The 17,529-nt window shown below is 38.0% G+C and overlaps 1 protein-coding gene across 1 annotated transcript in view; it reads left to right on the forward strand.

The window, feature by feature from the left end:
* Positions 1–17,529, forward strand: part of LOC145672643 (adenylate cyclase type 10-like) — a 364,033-nt gene that overhangs the window by 62,452 nt on the left and 284,052 nt on the right. Inside the window, exon 3 of the mRNA XM_081741805.1 lies at positions 3,554–3,977. Coding sequence (XP_081597931.1) covers positions 3,554–3,977 — 424 coding nt within the window. The remainder of the gene's footprint in view (positions 1–3,553; positions 3,978–17,529) is intronic.

A 17,529-nucleotide genomic window follows, 5' to 3' on the forward strand; every position in this document is an offset into this window, starting at 1 on the left:
GTCACCTTGCAGTCCACCTCTGGGAAAGTTACAGCACAAACTCAAATCTACGCCCTATCTTGTTCCTGGCAAATCTGCCGATGACACGAGCGTAATCTACGTTTGTCTTGGTGCGTATATAGTATTGCCAGGTCGCTAAGTCGATCTGCACCCATCCAGAACCGTAGCCATGTCTTCAACCTCTTTAGTGTTGAAATGTTCTTTCGGTTGATGTTTTGTATAGGGTATTTTGTACGAATACACCCCCTCTTTTGCAGCGATATAATTAAATATGTAAAGAAAGAAAAGCATTATACCAGACTAGGAATACGGGGTTGGAAATTGGCTCTATTAGGTAATTTCTTAAATACAGTTGTTAGAAACATAATATAATTTTAGCTATGCTTACAACAATAAAATTATATTATACTAGCCTTCACCTAGGTAGGGCTTCGCCCCCAGACTCCCAATTTGCTCTGCATACGGCCTCACACAGTATAGTAAATGCTCCTACGTTTTACCGTGGCACAATTTTCGCGTTCTTCCTTCTACGTATCTCTTTCATATAGCATTGCATTAAGCTAAATCTCTGTCTCGAAATTCAAACACCTCGTAAGGCATTTTAGTGAACCACCCCCACCTCTTTTCCTTCTCTTCTACGTTAAGGGGCAAAAAACGCTCAAATATGTTTAATTATTTTAAATGAAAAATTAAACTACCAACTTTCATGCCTCTAACCGTAAAGGATCCCGAGATATGAGCATCCTATAATAATAATAATAATAATAATAATAATAATAATAATAATAATAATAATAATAATAATAATAATAATATCAATTATAATAATATTAATAATAATAATAATAACCGTCCCTTTTCTTTCCTTCTAGGTAAAATATCAAAAACGCTGAAATACATATTGTATTATTTTGAATGAGAAGTCCATACACCAAATTTCATGTTTCTAACCTTCGAAGATTCTTAGATATTGATATCTAATTTTTATAATTGCAAACCACGCCCCCTTTTCTTCCCCTTCCTTTTTTCCACATTTTACTAAAGTATCAAAAAACGTTGAAACGCGTGTCAAATTATTTAAAATGAGAAATCCATGGCCACCCCTTCCCTTCGAATTTCCAAGAAATCCTTCCTTAGTGATACCCTACGCCAGAAATCTTATCTACAGTCCGAATTCCAAGTTTCTAGCTTGAGCGGTTTGGCCTGTGCGATCAGTTACTCACTCAGGACTTCTTTTATATAACAGCTTGTGTTATTTCCATGAAATGCCATGAAAAGTCACAATAAATCCTTGGTCCCTTCCTAATGTTTCCGTGTTTGAACCCCAAAAGTCACGGCTCTCTTCGTTGATCTAGTAGCTAGAGAACGTATCTTTGATGCATGAGGTTCTGTGATTTGCTTCTCGGTGAATGAGCATAGAACGCACTATGGTGGTTCAGATCCAACTTTAAACTCTAGTTCTCGTTCTGTAAAGCATCGCTTTTAACAAACGAAGTAAATACATATCAACCAGTCAACCAACCGAAAAGTCTCAGATTCAGAGTGCTTTTAGGTAAGATTCTACATTTCTCTTTATTCAAGGTAGCGGTACTTGAAGTTTCGGGATACGAATTCCATTTCCATATCCTTTTTCTAGGACACAATTTTAAAATATATCTTTTTAGTTCAAAGAGTGAGGCGTCTTACCCTCCTTCCTACAGCTGCAGGTCCAACGAATGAATCATATTCTCACTCCTTTGGGGCTTATAGTGACCGCCTCAAGGAACTAGGGACATAAGTATTCACACTTCAAATTTGTCTGTATTAAGTACTACTAAGTACCACACATTTTGATTACTTTGCTAGGCTTGTCACACAGATTGAATCGGTCGGGAAAAGACCATATTTGTATTTTTCAACGATAAATGCTGGAAGTAAAATCCAGACCTTTGGGGGGGGGCGGTCGCCCCCTCCGCCCCCCCTTGGATCCGCCAGTGGAACCAATCCTCTGTTTCTATGCATTGTTCTCTACTTCATTATTCCTGTCAATTGAAAAGGCGTGATATCTTTATTATTATTTTTTTACCTGTTGCTCTGTTCCATACTGCCTCATATATTTTGTGGGTAAATCTTATCTAGAGGACGCGGTATCTCAGTGATAGAGCTCTCATCTCTGATGTGTGGGGTCCTTGCTTCAAACCAAGCTCGCGTCTGTGCAAGGGAGTTCTCTGAGTTAGGCCCATTTTCTCCCACTTTCTTTATTTCATCATTTTATCCATTTTTAGCATCATTGCCTACTTATGGATAGACAAGCAAAAAAGTTCATATGTCCATATGTCGGGAAATGCATCGTTACAGAGTTACGGCCATTGAGCCGTCTAATGGTGTGAAATAGTCACATTCTGGTCGCACCTTAATGTGACCCAATTAAACTTAAAAAAACTCAGACTCTAATTAAGCTAGAAAGATAATTTTAGTAGCAATGTGTTCCTGAAGGATGAAGCTTTCCGCCGATATGTATTTTATGAGTGTACCCCCAAGGGGGAAGGAATTCTATCCTCAAAATCCTGATGCAAAAAACAAAATGAACACAAATTACCCTCCCCTGTCCGCCGTGGTACCCCCCAAATACATAAAATGCATATCGACAGAAAGCGTCGTCCTTCAGAAATAAATAGATACCAAAATTATCGTCCTAGCTTAATTAAGGTCTGCGTTATTGACGTTTAAATTGAGTCATATTAAGGAGCAACCAGAAGGTGACTATATCACACCATCAGGCAGCACAATGGTCGTAACTTTGTAACGATGCACTTCCCGACACATGGTCATATGCATTTTTTTTTTTTTTTTTTTTTTTTGCTTGGCTACCCATAAAGAATTTACCCCTGAAATTTTGTAGGGTGTTTCAAAACAACACCAACAACGGTCGGAAGGTGATTCCTGACACCAAGATAAGACAAAAAGTGTAGACCAACCTGGGTGCACAAATGCTTCCTTTCCGAGTTATAGGCTGCCAAAAACATGAAAGAATGAAATTTATAGGTCCATACTCCGAAATTAGGGGACTTACCGTAGTCGGGTCAAGGTTTCACTTAGGAACGAATATATGCGCTATCCAAAAATCCAGGTTTCAGAATCCTAAGGTACTCACGCAACAATTTTTATAGAGGGAGTATGGCTATGGGCATATAATTTCAAGTACTCACAAACTTCCTCTATAAAAATTGTTGTGGAAATACTGCGGGATTCTGAAATATGGACATTTGGATCGAGTCCTTTACTGTATTTTATTAATTTAACCTTAACATAGATAACATATATAATAATGCGAGTACGAGATTACATTTCGTTCAACTAATAACAATTTACGTATCGTCATTGCATTTGATACAATTCTATAATTATACAATGTAAAGTTCTGCTGAAATAACATGGCAATATTGAGGATGAGAACTCAGAAAACATGTTATAAGTCTCAGTTAATTGTATGTTTGGTTGTGGTTAGACACTATAACTGCTGTCAAAAGAAATCTGTCCCGTTTAGTTAATGCACTGTTATTTCTCCTTACAGCCTAAAAAATCGACAGAATGCAAATCTTATGGAAAGAAACTCCTGTGCGCAACTTATGCTGAAAACACTGTGAAAGCAAGGGAATTAGTCCTGAAATCAAGTGATGATATTCTTCAGGAACAGACGGAGGCTCAGAAACAATCTCTAAAGAAAAAGCGAAATCAACGTTTATTCAGTTTGCAGGGAAAGCACACTTTTGTGTTTCCAATAACAAAGGGTCATCTTCCAAAACCTGACGGCGCCGTGGAATCTAAGCCAAGTCGACTGAAAGGAAGTAAAGGTGGTGTAGAAAAAACATTCAAAAGGTCAGCAAGTTACGAGCTACTCCCTAAAGATCTAAAGAAGTTTAATTTTAAGAAGTGTGAATGCCAAACAATAAACTCAAACGTTTATTCACAATTGATAATTCACTGTCGTGCTGCAGGTGAGTGACTTTCAAAGTCATTGTTTTTAAAGTTTCATACTGCAAAAGTTCTTCAATAGGTAACCTAGGTAACCGTGTGTATTATTTTGTACAATGGTTTGTATATATATATATATATATATATATATATATATATATATATATATATATATATATATATATATATATATATATATATATATATATATATATATATATATATAGTGTGTGTGTGTGTGTGTGTTACATTTACTCACAATATACAATAAATTATTTATCTTCACTATGTACTACTATGAGCAAAATAAATGACGCGTCTCTTTATTTTTAAGTGTTTTAAAAATATCTCCGTTTTCTTTATATGTTCGAAATTTCGGAAGGTTTTTACGGTAGGAAACGTTAATAACAAACCAGTTTTTAATATTTTTGTTAGATTTTAGCTTAAAATAAATAAACTAGAAGAAAAAACATTAAATCGACCGAAATTACGAGAATTACCAACTCTGCTAAAGTGGGAAATTTTCAAGAACGCGAGGGAATTCTATAGTTCAACACGAAGCAGCGACATCTATGTCATTGAGAGAAATGTGGTTTAAATCTACAAACGAAACTTTTAACGAAACATTTCTAATATGTCTTATTACGTGCATTATCTGCAAACTCCAAATATATGAATCTATGCCAAATATTAACGCATACATAGAGCAAATAGTGGAAATTACCTATGGAAAAAGACGAATTGGTAGCACGATCGTAATGAAAAATCGTCTTTACGATAGAACGGGTGCAGTTCACGTAAGAAAACCAATAGCTCAGTCCAGTTCGGTCTGTGCAGTCGCGGTGTGCACATCGCTCGTCTGCTGTGTGCTTGTAAGCTGTGTGCAGTTGCGAACGCTTCGTTTTTGTTCCTCGTGTTTTGTACATTTGTATGTGGTATTGGACTGTGAACGTCTTTATTACGACCCAGTGCTATTCTTTTGGTCTTTTGATAACGGTTTTACGACATGGTTAGCTTACGAGTGAATACTATACAAATTAGTTTTCGTCCTGTCAGTAATCGTCCCACGTCGATTAAACTCCATGAGTGGATTGCTTCAACCTTCAAATTATCCCCGGACCAGGTTATCTCAATAGAAATGGACTTCAACAGGAAAATATTGTATATTAAACTCTTAAACCAGATTACTTATGAGCAAATACTACGTGATTCACAAGGTAAAGTTGTGTACAAAGATGATGACAGTGAATTTGTTCTTGGCCTTGATTCTGCTAGTAATATGTCGCAATTAGTTAAACTACATGTATGTCCTAGTGAAATTGATAATGCTAAAATCATCAGTGTGCTTTCTAAGTACGGCGAGGTGCAACATATTGAAGACGAATACTATGATGCAGGTCACATTTATAAAACTCGTACTGGCAGGAAGTTGATACGCATGAACATTAAGCATTCCATACCTTCCTATGTGACAATCGCAGATTTACGATTGTGGGTCACATATAATGGTCAAATCAAGACATGCAGTTTCTGTGATAGTCCTCTACATTTTTTCCAAGATTGTGATAAGCGTCGCTCTAGTACCCTTCCCCTATCCTCTCGTACCGTACTCCGATCTTCCCCTTTGTCACGCCCTGCTCCTGTTAATCTTCTTTCCGCAACGCCCACACCAGAATTACTTAATTTCAACACCTTCCCACTTTTGACCTCGCCTCGTGACATTCCTGCTGTCAAATCGCCCGACCCTCCCGTGCATCTTCCTTGTGATTCCATGATGCATACAGCTCCGTCGACTTCTGATACTATGGATTCTGCCAACGGCACAGTGAATATTGAAGAGGCCCCTCCCATTAGTGATGACCGTATTGTTGAGCCTCCACAGGAACCTGATACAGGTTCATGTTCACTTTCTGACCAACGTGTTCTCAACAGTGATGAAGTTCCCTCTGTGCACCGCCACTCTGATGTGACAACTATCACCTCTCTGTCCCTTCTGGTTCCCCACCTAATGTCAACGCCCCACCTACTAGTGATAGTGTTTTGCCCAGTGATGTGGTTGTTTCTACTGCCAGTAACCTTAGTGCAAGTGAAAATGTGTTTTTGTCCCAAACCTGGCGCAAGAAAAAGAAAACTGAAAGTGGTGACAGTGATTTTTCTTTGAAGTTAATAAAGTCTCAAGATAGTTATATTGTAGAGTCCGCTCGTACCCGTTCAAAGTCTCGTCCTAGGAAAGGGATTGACAGTGCATCGGATCTTTCGTAATATCCCTTCTCTCTCTAATGTCCTCTTCTTTTTCCTTTCTACATTTTTTTTCTTTGGTGGATCCAAATGTATAGTTTTCGTATCGCCACTCTAAACTTAAACGGTTTAAGTTCCTTGGTTAAGCAACATGCTTCGAGTGCTTTCATCCGTAAAGCAGAGATAGATATCCTCTTCACACAGGAAGTGGCTTTGCCTGAATTTTCCAACCTATTTACTCACTCCTGGTGCTCTAATTTTAATCCCCAAGGCTTAGGAACTGCAATTATATATAGAAGTGATATAGACTTTATTGAACATCCTACTCCTCTAACTGATACACTTACTGTGGGCCAACTACGGACTATACGGTTATGTAACAGTTATGCTCCTGCTGGGAACTCTCAAACTAGGGCACGGAACAATTTCTTCGAAACTGATCTCATGCAGGCGTTATACTCGTATAATGGGTCCAACCCCTGTATCCTCGCTGGAGACTTCAATGCAGTACTTTCAGAGATAGATGCCCAGCCTCATTACCCCTTCTCACCTTCCCTCCACAAAGTGATTGAAACATATGACCTCGTCGATGTGTGGCGTTTCTATTTTCCCAGCGTTCCGGGTCATACTTTTTGGACATCGCATTCATCCTCGAGACTCGATCAAATTTACGTCAGCCGCATCTTATTGCCTTACGTCAAGGACATCAAAATTGAACCTGTGATTTTTAGTGATCATTATTGTGTCGTTATGACTATCAATTTACCCGTAACAAAATTCCTTAAAAGTAATTCATTGTGGTATTTTAATACGTCGATCCTCGCTGAAGCGGACTACCAATCTGTCATCCGTGCTGAAAGGGCATCCTTAATGGAGGAGAAACGCAGCTATAAAGGTACACTTATGAACTTTTGGGAGAAACGTGTAAAACCTGTGTTTCGTTTTGTTAGTAAACAATACAGTATTCATCGTCATCAGGCCTTCTGTGAACAGTATGCATATTATTCTAAGCTTTTACGGAACTATGTGAAGGCGCAGGCTCAAGGAGAATCTGTTCGGCTTCAAATTCATCAAATCAAGGCTTTTCTTCTCTCTATGCATCGCCGACGTATGTACGACCATATTGTTCGTAGCAAGATTCCTTCGACTGATTTCACAGAATCTGTTAGTACTGTCCACGCACAGCGAGAACGTAGTAGAGGTAAACAACAGCTGATTTCGCATCTTAAAGACCCCGATGGACATTTAAATGAGGGACCTCATGTGACTGCATATCTTATAGAACATTTTAAACATCTCTATGCCACGCCTTCTCTGTATGTCAGTGATGATACTTTTTTTGAACACATACCAGCTACTTTAACCGATGGTGACAGGGAGCGTCTTAGCCAGCCCTTCACGGTAGACGAGGTCATGACCTCCATTAAACTTGGTAAGCGAGGCAAATCCACTGGTGTCGACTCCTTGCCCGTGGAATTCTATGTCACTTTTATTGACATCCTTGCTCCCTTTCTCACTGACCTTTTTAACGAGTATCGTGATAGTTGCATTTTAGGAACCTCCTTACGAACGGGTATCACTGTGTTGGTTCCCAAACATGCAAACGCCCATGACGTTGATGCCTTCGACCTCTCAGCTTACTGTGTACGGACCTCAAAATTTTGACCCGTTGCCTCACTCTGCGAATGAAAACATACATTGAAGATCTCTTAAGCCCCTGTCAATATGGCCATGGACAGACTCGCCGTATGTATGAAGCGCTATCCAATCTTCGAGATTTTATAGCATGAGTGTAGAACTGATCATACAGTGGCTATTCTTTCAACGGACTACTCTAAGGCTTTTGATGGAATTCAGCATCAATATTTGTTTAATGTGTTAACTCGCTTTGGCTTTGGTGACAAATTTACCTCTATCATTAAAGGTGTCTATTCTCAGAGAATCATTAAGATGAAGATTAATGGTGGCTTAAGTGTAGCGATTCCTTTTAATAACGGAATCCTTCAAGGCGATAGCATGTCCAGTATTTTATTTAGTTTATCTCTGGCTCCTTTGTTATTTTCTGTTCAATCTCTTTTACCAGGGGTCCCTGTATATAATACTAAAATTGTTGCACAAAGCTATGTCGACGACACACATTACTTCGTGAACAGCTCTGTAGAAATTCAACATATTCTGTATTTACTAACCAAGTATCAAAGAATATCTGGTGCAAAGACAGTAAAACGAAAATTATGTGTTTAAATGACAATTGTACTCAAGAGTATAGGATTTATTTTGCGGTTGTCGACTCTCTTAAAATACTAGGAATTGAATGGTTTCCTAATACCACACGTACCATTACTACTAACTTTGCCCACGTTGCTGCAAAAATTAAAAATATTCTTTATTTTCATAAACATCGTCATTTTAGTTTATTAGGCAGAATGTTATTTCTTAAACAGACTGGGTATAGCGTACTCTGGCACCTCGCCCAGATTTATCCCCTCCCCCACAATATCGCCCGTTCCTTACATAGTTCTGCGTTGTTTTTCCTTTGGCACGGCAAATTATTACGTGTTTCTTCTACTCAGTTACGTTTGCTTCCCAAGGACGGGGGCATTGGCTTTCTAGATGTAAACATTCAAGCCAAAGCTCTCTTGTTACATCGCAGCTGTCAGGTCGCGTGTTCTACTCACAGCACTGTCTCTGCAGCGGTGTTTCCAGCGTGTTTTGCCTGTATTGACCTTGAGGGACCTATCAATGCCTTCCCGTGGAGTTGGAAATATCCTCACCTGAAAGACGTCATAATAGACATGGCTTATGCACTTTTGATAAAATGTGAAATAGAATGCATGTCTGTTAAGGACTTGTATTGGTACTATTTAAACATTCATCCCGCAGTTACACCACATATAATAGTCAAGCAACCCTCTCATAACTGGTCTCGTATCTGGTGTAATGTTCATGCTAAATTTCTGAACTATACCCACAAATCTCTTTGGTATGTTATTGTTAATAACGCATATGAAACAAAAGAACGCTTGTATCACTTAAACATTGGTGCTGATAACTTGTGTAATGTTTGCCAACAACCTGACTCTCTTAGTCATAGATTCGAAACTTGCTCCTCAGTCACTAGTATTTGGCAGCAGTTGTGTGTACTTTTAAGCAAAATATGCCGTCTTCCTCCTTCCTCTTTTCGTGCCACTGCTTTAATACTCTACCCAGATTTTAATTACTACCCTGTTACAAAAAATAATACTGTTATTCGGTTTGAGGCACACACTATTGTCTATTTGTTAACCACCCCCGGACCTTATCACCCTGATCATTACCTTGCTTTCCTAAAATCCGCTGCTACCAGTATTTCTATTGTTCGTAAGCGGAAATATTTTGCTAATTTTTTAACAGTCTTAACTTAATCGTCTGGTCTTTTGTATATATTATCAATATGTTTTGGTGAGTTTTTTCTTTTCATTTTTTAATGTTAAACCTTCCTGTGATCTTTATGTACTACTAAGCATGTAAATAAATAGTTAATAAAAAAAGTTAGTCAAAACGACGAGTCTGTATGCCGCAGGTAGCTGGTTCGAACCTCATAACAGTGCATTTGTCACTTTTATTACTATGGTTATTTTATTTATTTTTTTATGTGGGAAAGAATCTAATTGTAACATATGTGTAAAACTCATGACAATACCCCTGCCGCCAAAAAAGAAAAAATGTCGTTGTAGCACTTGCATTAGTGTCCCTAATTTTGTTTGCAAACAGTTTCCTAATTATTTTCCTTGTGCTCACTGTTCACAATATGCTCGCTGCTGCATAACGAATGTTTTCCAGTAAACGTCTAATTTGGAGAATTTTATAAAGTTTCACAAAGTTTATCATTAAATAGTCTTCTATCTACTTGTTTGAACATTTTGATAACAGATTCCCCTATTAAATATTTAATTTTCCATAGATGTTTAATTACGGAAAAGTTTTACAATATATTTGTTTTGAATTGAAATTGTTTTGAATTTACCACATGAGATAAGTAGCCCAAAGGAGGAGAACTGAAGTAGCTGATATTCTACGTAAAAGCAACCTATTGTAGAATGATGATGCTTCTTACCTTCAGCACACAATCTTTGTGTTAGAGAGTCAAATAGAGAAAAATCCTGGTTTTTCCTCTCTTATGATCACCCATCTTAAACCTCTACATACCATGGGTGGTCTTAAAGAATTTCAGTGTTCCAAAGACATTCATACAATAATAATAATAATAATAATAATAATAATAATAATAATAATAATAATAATAATAATAATAAAAGTAGTAGTAGGAGTAATAGTAATAATATTCCTGAATAATACATCCTTGTATAATGTAGTAACCTTAGACATCTTAGTTTAAAATGCTTTCTTTAGTACTCGTAATAATTTGAGCAACCATGTGGGAGGCGGCACGACGTTTTATTTTGCCTCTCTCATTTCAGTACCCTTCCAACAGAAACTAATTTCTGATGAGCAGGGCAGATAAAGTGAATAAAAAATATATTTATAGCATCCTCTCCCACTTCATGATTGGAATATCACGTAGCATTTTTTATTCTACCGAAGATGGCCCTGTGCGGTTAGGGGTAGATAACTAAAGAAATACCTAATATATAGCGCCCCTTGATTGTAATATTACCGCTTCTTTATTTGTTCGAGAGAGCACCTACGCAACCAAAGGTGACAAAAAGAATAGGAAAAGTGTCTATTGATTCTAGTGGCGGATCCAGGACGGATTCCTAGGTGGGGCGGTGAAGTGAAAGATTCTTTTGATGATGTTAAGCTGTCACAAATTACTACTTAATTAAACTACACATAATAGTGGGGTGAACCTGAACCCAGTCAGTTCAAATTGATGTAAACGTCTAATTTTTGACTTCATGTTAAAATTTTGGTTCCAAATGACAATTTCAGTCCGAGTAGACAATCATCAAATCTCGGGAACTCTACAATGTAGGAAAAATAATGACATCTATATCGTGATCATGTTGGTGACATCACGAGTCATGACCTAAATATAGCACCAAGTAAACGTCAGGTATTGTCGGCTTTCGTAGCCGAGTGTTGGAGTTCACTGGTAGACGTGAAGGAGTGCGGACGTTTGCTCCTGTTCGTTGTGACTACCGAGTAGCCAGTTAAGTGCGGCTAGCTAAGTGCTATTTCAAGTGACTGTTATTAGTGCTCTCTTGCTATAGTGATCAGCTTTGATAGTAGTAGAGTATCTAGTTATTGTTTGAAAAGTATTTTTGTTTGTTTGTTTCTTTGATTTGGTGCGCATCATGTTTCGTGGTTTACGTCAGAACACAGTGAAACTTGCATTCGATAAAAGTACACGACATGTACGCCCAACTGCTTTGGATATCCATGTTTGGCTGGATGAACAGGTACATGTGAATTTGGATCAGATTGATAGTGTTCAATTAAACAGTGAGGAATATTGCGTGTTCTTGAAATTTAGTTCTCCAGAAAAATTTGAACAATTTCTTCTCAATACACCTAGTGAGCTTCCCTTTTTGCATCAAGATGGCTCCCGGAGCCTTGTTTCAGTGCAAAATGCTTCAGATAGTGTCACACGTGTGCGTATCACAGATCTCCCCCTGAACTAGATGTTAGTTTTCTCAATTCTGCCCTCAGTAATTACGGAAGTGTAAAAAGGATAGAAAATGAGCAGTGGTCCCAGAAGTACCGCTTTCCTGTGTTTAATGGCGTACGTATAGCGTCTATGGTACTCAAGAAGCATATTCCTTCGAAATTACTCATCCATGGTTATCGAACAAGTGTTATATACTCTGGGCAACCCCCAACTTGCTTCGCGTGCCACCAGGTCGATCACACGATTAATTCGTGTCCCCGACGCCTACAGCGTTCCAAACATTTGAGTACCGCTCCTCTGACGCTCAATATGTCCCAGTTATCTGGAAAAACTCTTCCTCAAACTCCTCGTTACTCAGCCGATCAGAGCTTTCAACCTGGTAACAGTACATTAACAACGGCCTTATATGACTCATTACCCAGTGCCCAAAGTGCTCCATCGCTACAGGACCTCAATGAGTTTCCAGTGCTGACAGTGCCTACTCCCATGGATCGACCCACGGATACCGGGATACAGGATCCGATAACTGGTGCGTCCCCCGAAAATATAGTGGATCCGCCCATGGTGCCTGCTGTCAGTGACCAGTGTTCGTTAATCAGTGTGTCGGCAATAGAGGAGGCTTCCAATACCAGTGCTTCTCAGATACCGCCTACTAAAGTACTTCACGACCTTCCGCCTCCTTTATCTGAATCAGTAGATGTGGAAAGCAGCAAAACTGTGAGAACGGTATATATAAGTGAAAAAGCAGGTAAGATTGCCTTGTCAACACACAAGAAAATCAAAACAAACACAGGTAAAGGGAAGGCTGTCGTGACACGTGATTCACGTGATTCCATCATCGCAACCTAGCTTCTCGACCGTCCTTGACGATTCCCTACAAACAGACAGCGTAAAGAATCAACCTGAATAGTGTTTGTTTTTCTTTTTTCTGTTTGTCAGGTCTTGTCATGCAGTTTATTTATTTTGCAGCTCTAATAACTTTATTTACTTTCTATCAGCTGTGTATGTCTTACCCTCTTGTCACTGTTCGTAAAGTGGGTACCTTAAATTTAAATGGTATAACTAGTCCTATAAAACAACGCTTGTTACAAAACTTTATACGATTACATGACTTTGATATACTCAATTTGCAAGAACTCAAAATTGCCGATTTAAGTTTCATAGATGGGTATAATTATTTTGTTAATCTTGGATATAGTGGTAGAGGTACTGCAATATTAGTGAAGAAAGGAATCCATGTGCAACACCTTACTCGTTTACCGTCTGGCAATGAGCTCAGCCTTGTATACGATAACATTCTATATGTAAATGTGTATTGCCTGTCAGGCTTTCTACACAAAACTGACCGTGAATTTTTTTTAATGCTGATACCGTGCCTCTGTTTTCCATTCCGCATACGAGTATTATACTTGCTGGAGATTTCAATTCCATTTTGTTTTGTGACGATTCTACTGGCTATTTTAATAAATGCTTAGCGTTAGAAAGACTGGTCCACGGATTCCGATTAGTTGACACCTGGCGGTCCAAACGAACTGATATCATTTATACGCATGTCACTCCATCAGTGAAGTCACGCATAGACAGGATCTATACCTCCTTCGATCTCGTACCTCGTGTGTGTGACATTAGTGTTGTTATGGCTCCGTTTAGTGATCATAGTGCTGTGTCTATGTTGCTCAAATTTCCTCCCCCTCTCCTTGGTTTGAACCCAACGTTCGGTCCCTCTAACTGGAAAGTTAATCCACTGCTTGTGAAATCTGATGATATTAAAGAACTGTTTCGAGAGAAATGGGATTACTGGTGTCGACAACAGAGATATTTCGGCAGTTCAAATTTGTGGTGGGTTCAATATGCTAAGCATAAAATTTAATCCTTTTTCCAATGGATGCATTCTGAATACCGTCAGAACAGCAAAAATACCATTGACTACCTTTACAAAGTGTTACATGAGTTGTGGCAACAGCCTCCCTCTGCGAACACGTATATGCATATTAATAAAATAAGAACAAAATTAATTCGATTAGAAAACGACTATTTACAGTCTGTCACTAAATCATTCGATTCCAAATTATTGTTGTCCAATGAACGAGTTACCCTTTTCCACATCATGCGGCAACAAAATAGAAGGCGAACTGATTTTATGGAACATCTTGTATTAGAAAATGGCCAAGTTGTCACTGCATTACCTGATATTATTTCCAGTTTAACACATTATTATGAATAACTGTTTGAATCGCATCCAGTTGATACTCAGACATGGCCCACTTTCTTTTCCAATATATCTTGTAAATTAACAGAGGCTGACAATGCGCCATTATTAGCCCCGATTACTAAACAAGAGATTTATGATGTGTTAAATACTACCAAGCATTGTAGCAGTCCTGGAAAGTATGGACTCATTTTTCTCTTCTATAAACAGTATTGGGGTGTGGTAGGAGATACTTTCACTGCTGTACTTAATGATATGTTTCAATCTGACAATGTTATGCAAAATGATGATATGATTATTTTAGTTCCAAAAAAAGGAGCCCAAGCTCATATTTCTAATTTTAGACCCATTACGCTGTTAGATACTGATGTAAAATTATTGTCTAAGGTCTATAAAGTACGCATGGAAAAAGTACTCGCGAAACTTTTAAGTGGTAAGCAGGCAGCGCTATCAAAAGAACGTAATATTTACTATGCCCTGTGTAGCCTACGAGACATCATGGGCTATTTTCAAGTGCAATAGCTCCCTGCCTGTGTCACTTCTATAGATTTCAAACATGCTTTTGATTTTGTCGAACATAACTATCTTTACGCTGTATTACAAGCATTTGGCTTTGATTCACGCTTTATTGATAATATTAAAAATTTATATCACAATGCCAAATCCCAGCTTCACATCAATGGTTACTTTAGCTCCCCCATATCTATCAAGCGAGGTATTCGCCAAGGATGTCCTTTATCAATGTTGTTATTTGGCTTAGTTCTTGAACCTTTATTGCAAAGTTTGTCCTGTTTTCCAGTCTCACATTTACATGATTTTCAAAATATTGTTTGTTTTGCTTTTGCTGATGATGTCTCAATCAGTTGTACCACTGTTGCTCAGGTCAAGTATGTGCACAAGTGCTTAAATAGCTATTGTAATGCAAGTTGAGCAAGTATTAATGTAAATAAAACGAAGAGTCTAACCTTTAATAATTGGGCTAAGGTCAATAAAGGGTTAACTATCTGTCACTCAGAAATTGTGACGGAACTAAAAACTTTAGGCGTTAATTTCACGAGTAATCTTGATCCAGACTCTGAGACAGTTTGGACGCCAATAGTCAATAAAGTCAGGACAGTCGTTCTCCAAAATCGTCATAGACAGCTGAATTTAATCCAGAGAGTATGGTATGTAAATACTTATATATGTTCTCAATTTTGGTATACAGCACAGGTGTGGCCACTTCCGGACCTCTTTGCCAAAAAAGTGCAATCGATCATTGGCTGGTTTATTTGGTGTGACTTTTTCTTCCGAGTTCCACAGGTAGTAATGGTGTTACCAGTAGACAATGGTGGCCTTGCTTTAATCAATGTACGACTCAAGTGTAAAATATTATTTTTATTACGTAGCTATAAATTGTGTCATTTGGACCATAGTCATACACAGAAATGGCTACAATGTTGGACGCCCACCCTACCTGCTCCAAATCCACACAATGTTCCTTTCCTTCAACAAGCACCCTTATATGTATATCAATTCGTCCTAGCCTGGAGTTATCTATCTAAACATGATGAGATCAGAGAAATCTATTCTCGTGGTCTTTTCTGTATTTTTTAAAAATGACCTTTACTACAACTACGATACGAGTACAGGAGAACCATAACAGTTGTAACTGGAATCGCATATGGTTTAATATTCATAGAAAGTTTCTTCCGACTTGTGTACGTAGTTTATGGTATAGTGTTGTGCATGATATTAATGCTACTAATCAACGTTTGTTCGACATCCATCGCCTAACACATAATGCGTGTTCCCATTGTGGACACCCCGACACCATTCGCTACAGATACACCTCTAGCCAGCTAGTACTGCCTGTGTGGTTAAAACTATGTGCTTTCCTTGCTATCGTATGTCAGACATCTCCACACCATTTTACACCTGATATTATTACCTTCCCTGATTATCATTGGTACCCTCCAACCTGCAATAATGCTGTTACTTGGCTAATAGGACACACCTTGTACTATATTGATTCCAGTCGCAGTCACATAAGTGCCACAGATTATCATGAATTCTTAAAACGCACCAGGTGGAAAAGTTTTGGTATGGTACCTTTTAACAAGAATTTCGCAAACTTTCTGACTGCATTATTTTAACATGATATGACTAGTGTAATATCTGTAAGATCATATTTGGAGTATCTCTAAATTTATATATAATACTGTCTCTATTTTACAGGTTCTTGTCTATTTTGATAAGCTCAAACAATGTAATATGATGATGTGATTTGTATTGTTCTTAAAGCACTGTGTATTTGCCAACATTCTACTTGTATTTGATGTCTATGTCTTATGTCTAAACGACCAATTTCTTTCAGGGATGTAAGGAACCTTGGGAAATAAAGATGTTTTAAAAAAAGTGAGCTAGTGCAACATGCTAATCAGGAGAATTGTTTTTTGGCGTTGGTTCAAACCCTGCCTAGGGAGTTACTATTATTATTTTTAAAATTTTTATAACACTTCTTTCGTTGAAATAAGATTTAAAATAATATTCAAAAAGTCATTTAACGATTATTTTTTAAAATTTTCATTAAAATAAGTTGGCATTTGCACTATACAAATCCTTAGCAAAAGTAGTAGTAGCAGTAGGAATGGGTTAGAATGCAATTCAGGATTCATTTGTTTCCGTGCGATGTTGCAAAACGTAACACGCTTACAATGCCTTCTGGCTAGGGCTGAGTATATTTCGAAAATATGCTTGCTGTTCGGGGTGAAGTTGCAAGATTCAGCATTGACTAGATTCTAGCAGTTTTTGCTATCAATATCCCTTCTAACAATATTGGCAGTGGACAAAAGTTACCCATGTTGAAGGTTTTTGCTCATAATTTAGTTATTTTACTTTATTATTTAACGAATATATTGAAAATATATTTGTCAGCAGGCACGTATGCAGGAATTTATGTTGGGAGCGGTCCAAAGCTATTTGGGGGGTCCGACTTCAATATTAGGATAAATTATATTTAAAAAAAATAACCTCCAAAATTAGGTTAAATTTTCAGAAAAGTTGCGTTTTCAGACTGGGTCCCGACCCCTTGAACCCACCCCTAAATGCGTCCTTGTTTGTCAGTAATGCTTCCCCATTTTGAAACCCTCAGAAACTTCGAATATATAAAGGAAAACGAATTATTTTCGATAAAGTATTACTTCAAGGAGACGAGACTTTTTTATTGCACATGGTGGTACCCCACCTTAGCAATGGCAAGAATTCCTTTCCTTTGGTTCTCTGCCATTGCGCTGTATCGAAAGGTTAGGTTTGTAAAATATTACTCCTAAGAATAACGTGATTTGCAAATAGCGAATCACTGAACAGAACTCCACAGAAATGCATGCTGAACTTTCGTTTATAGCTACCCTTTTGTGATTTGCCCTCAAGGTCAATCGAGTGATAACTCAGTTCAGTCCCTGTTTTTAAGCCGTGTCCGTATTACTTCGAACAGTTTTGACTTTTTTCCAACATCCATAGGAACAGACAATCAGGG

The sequence above is a fragment of the Thermobia domestica genome, chromosome 16 (assembly GCF_964235325.1).
Source record: "Thermobia domestica chromosome 16, izTheDome1.hap1.1, whole genome shotgun sequence".
Classification (NCBI taxonomy): Eukaryota; Metazoa; Arthropoda; class Insecta; order Zygentoma; family Lepismatidae; genus Thermobia; species Thermobia domestica.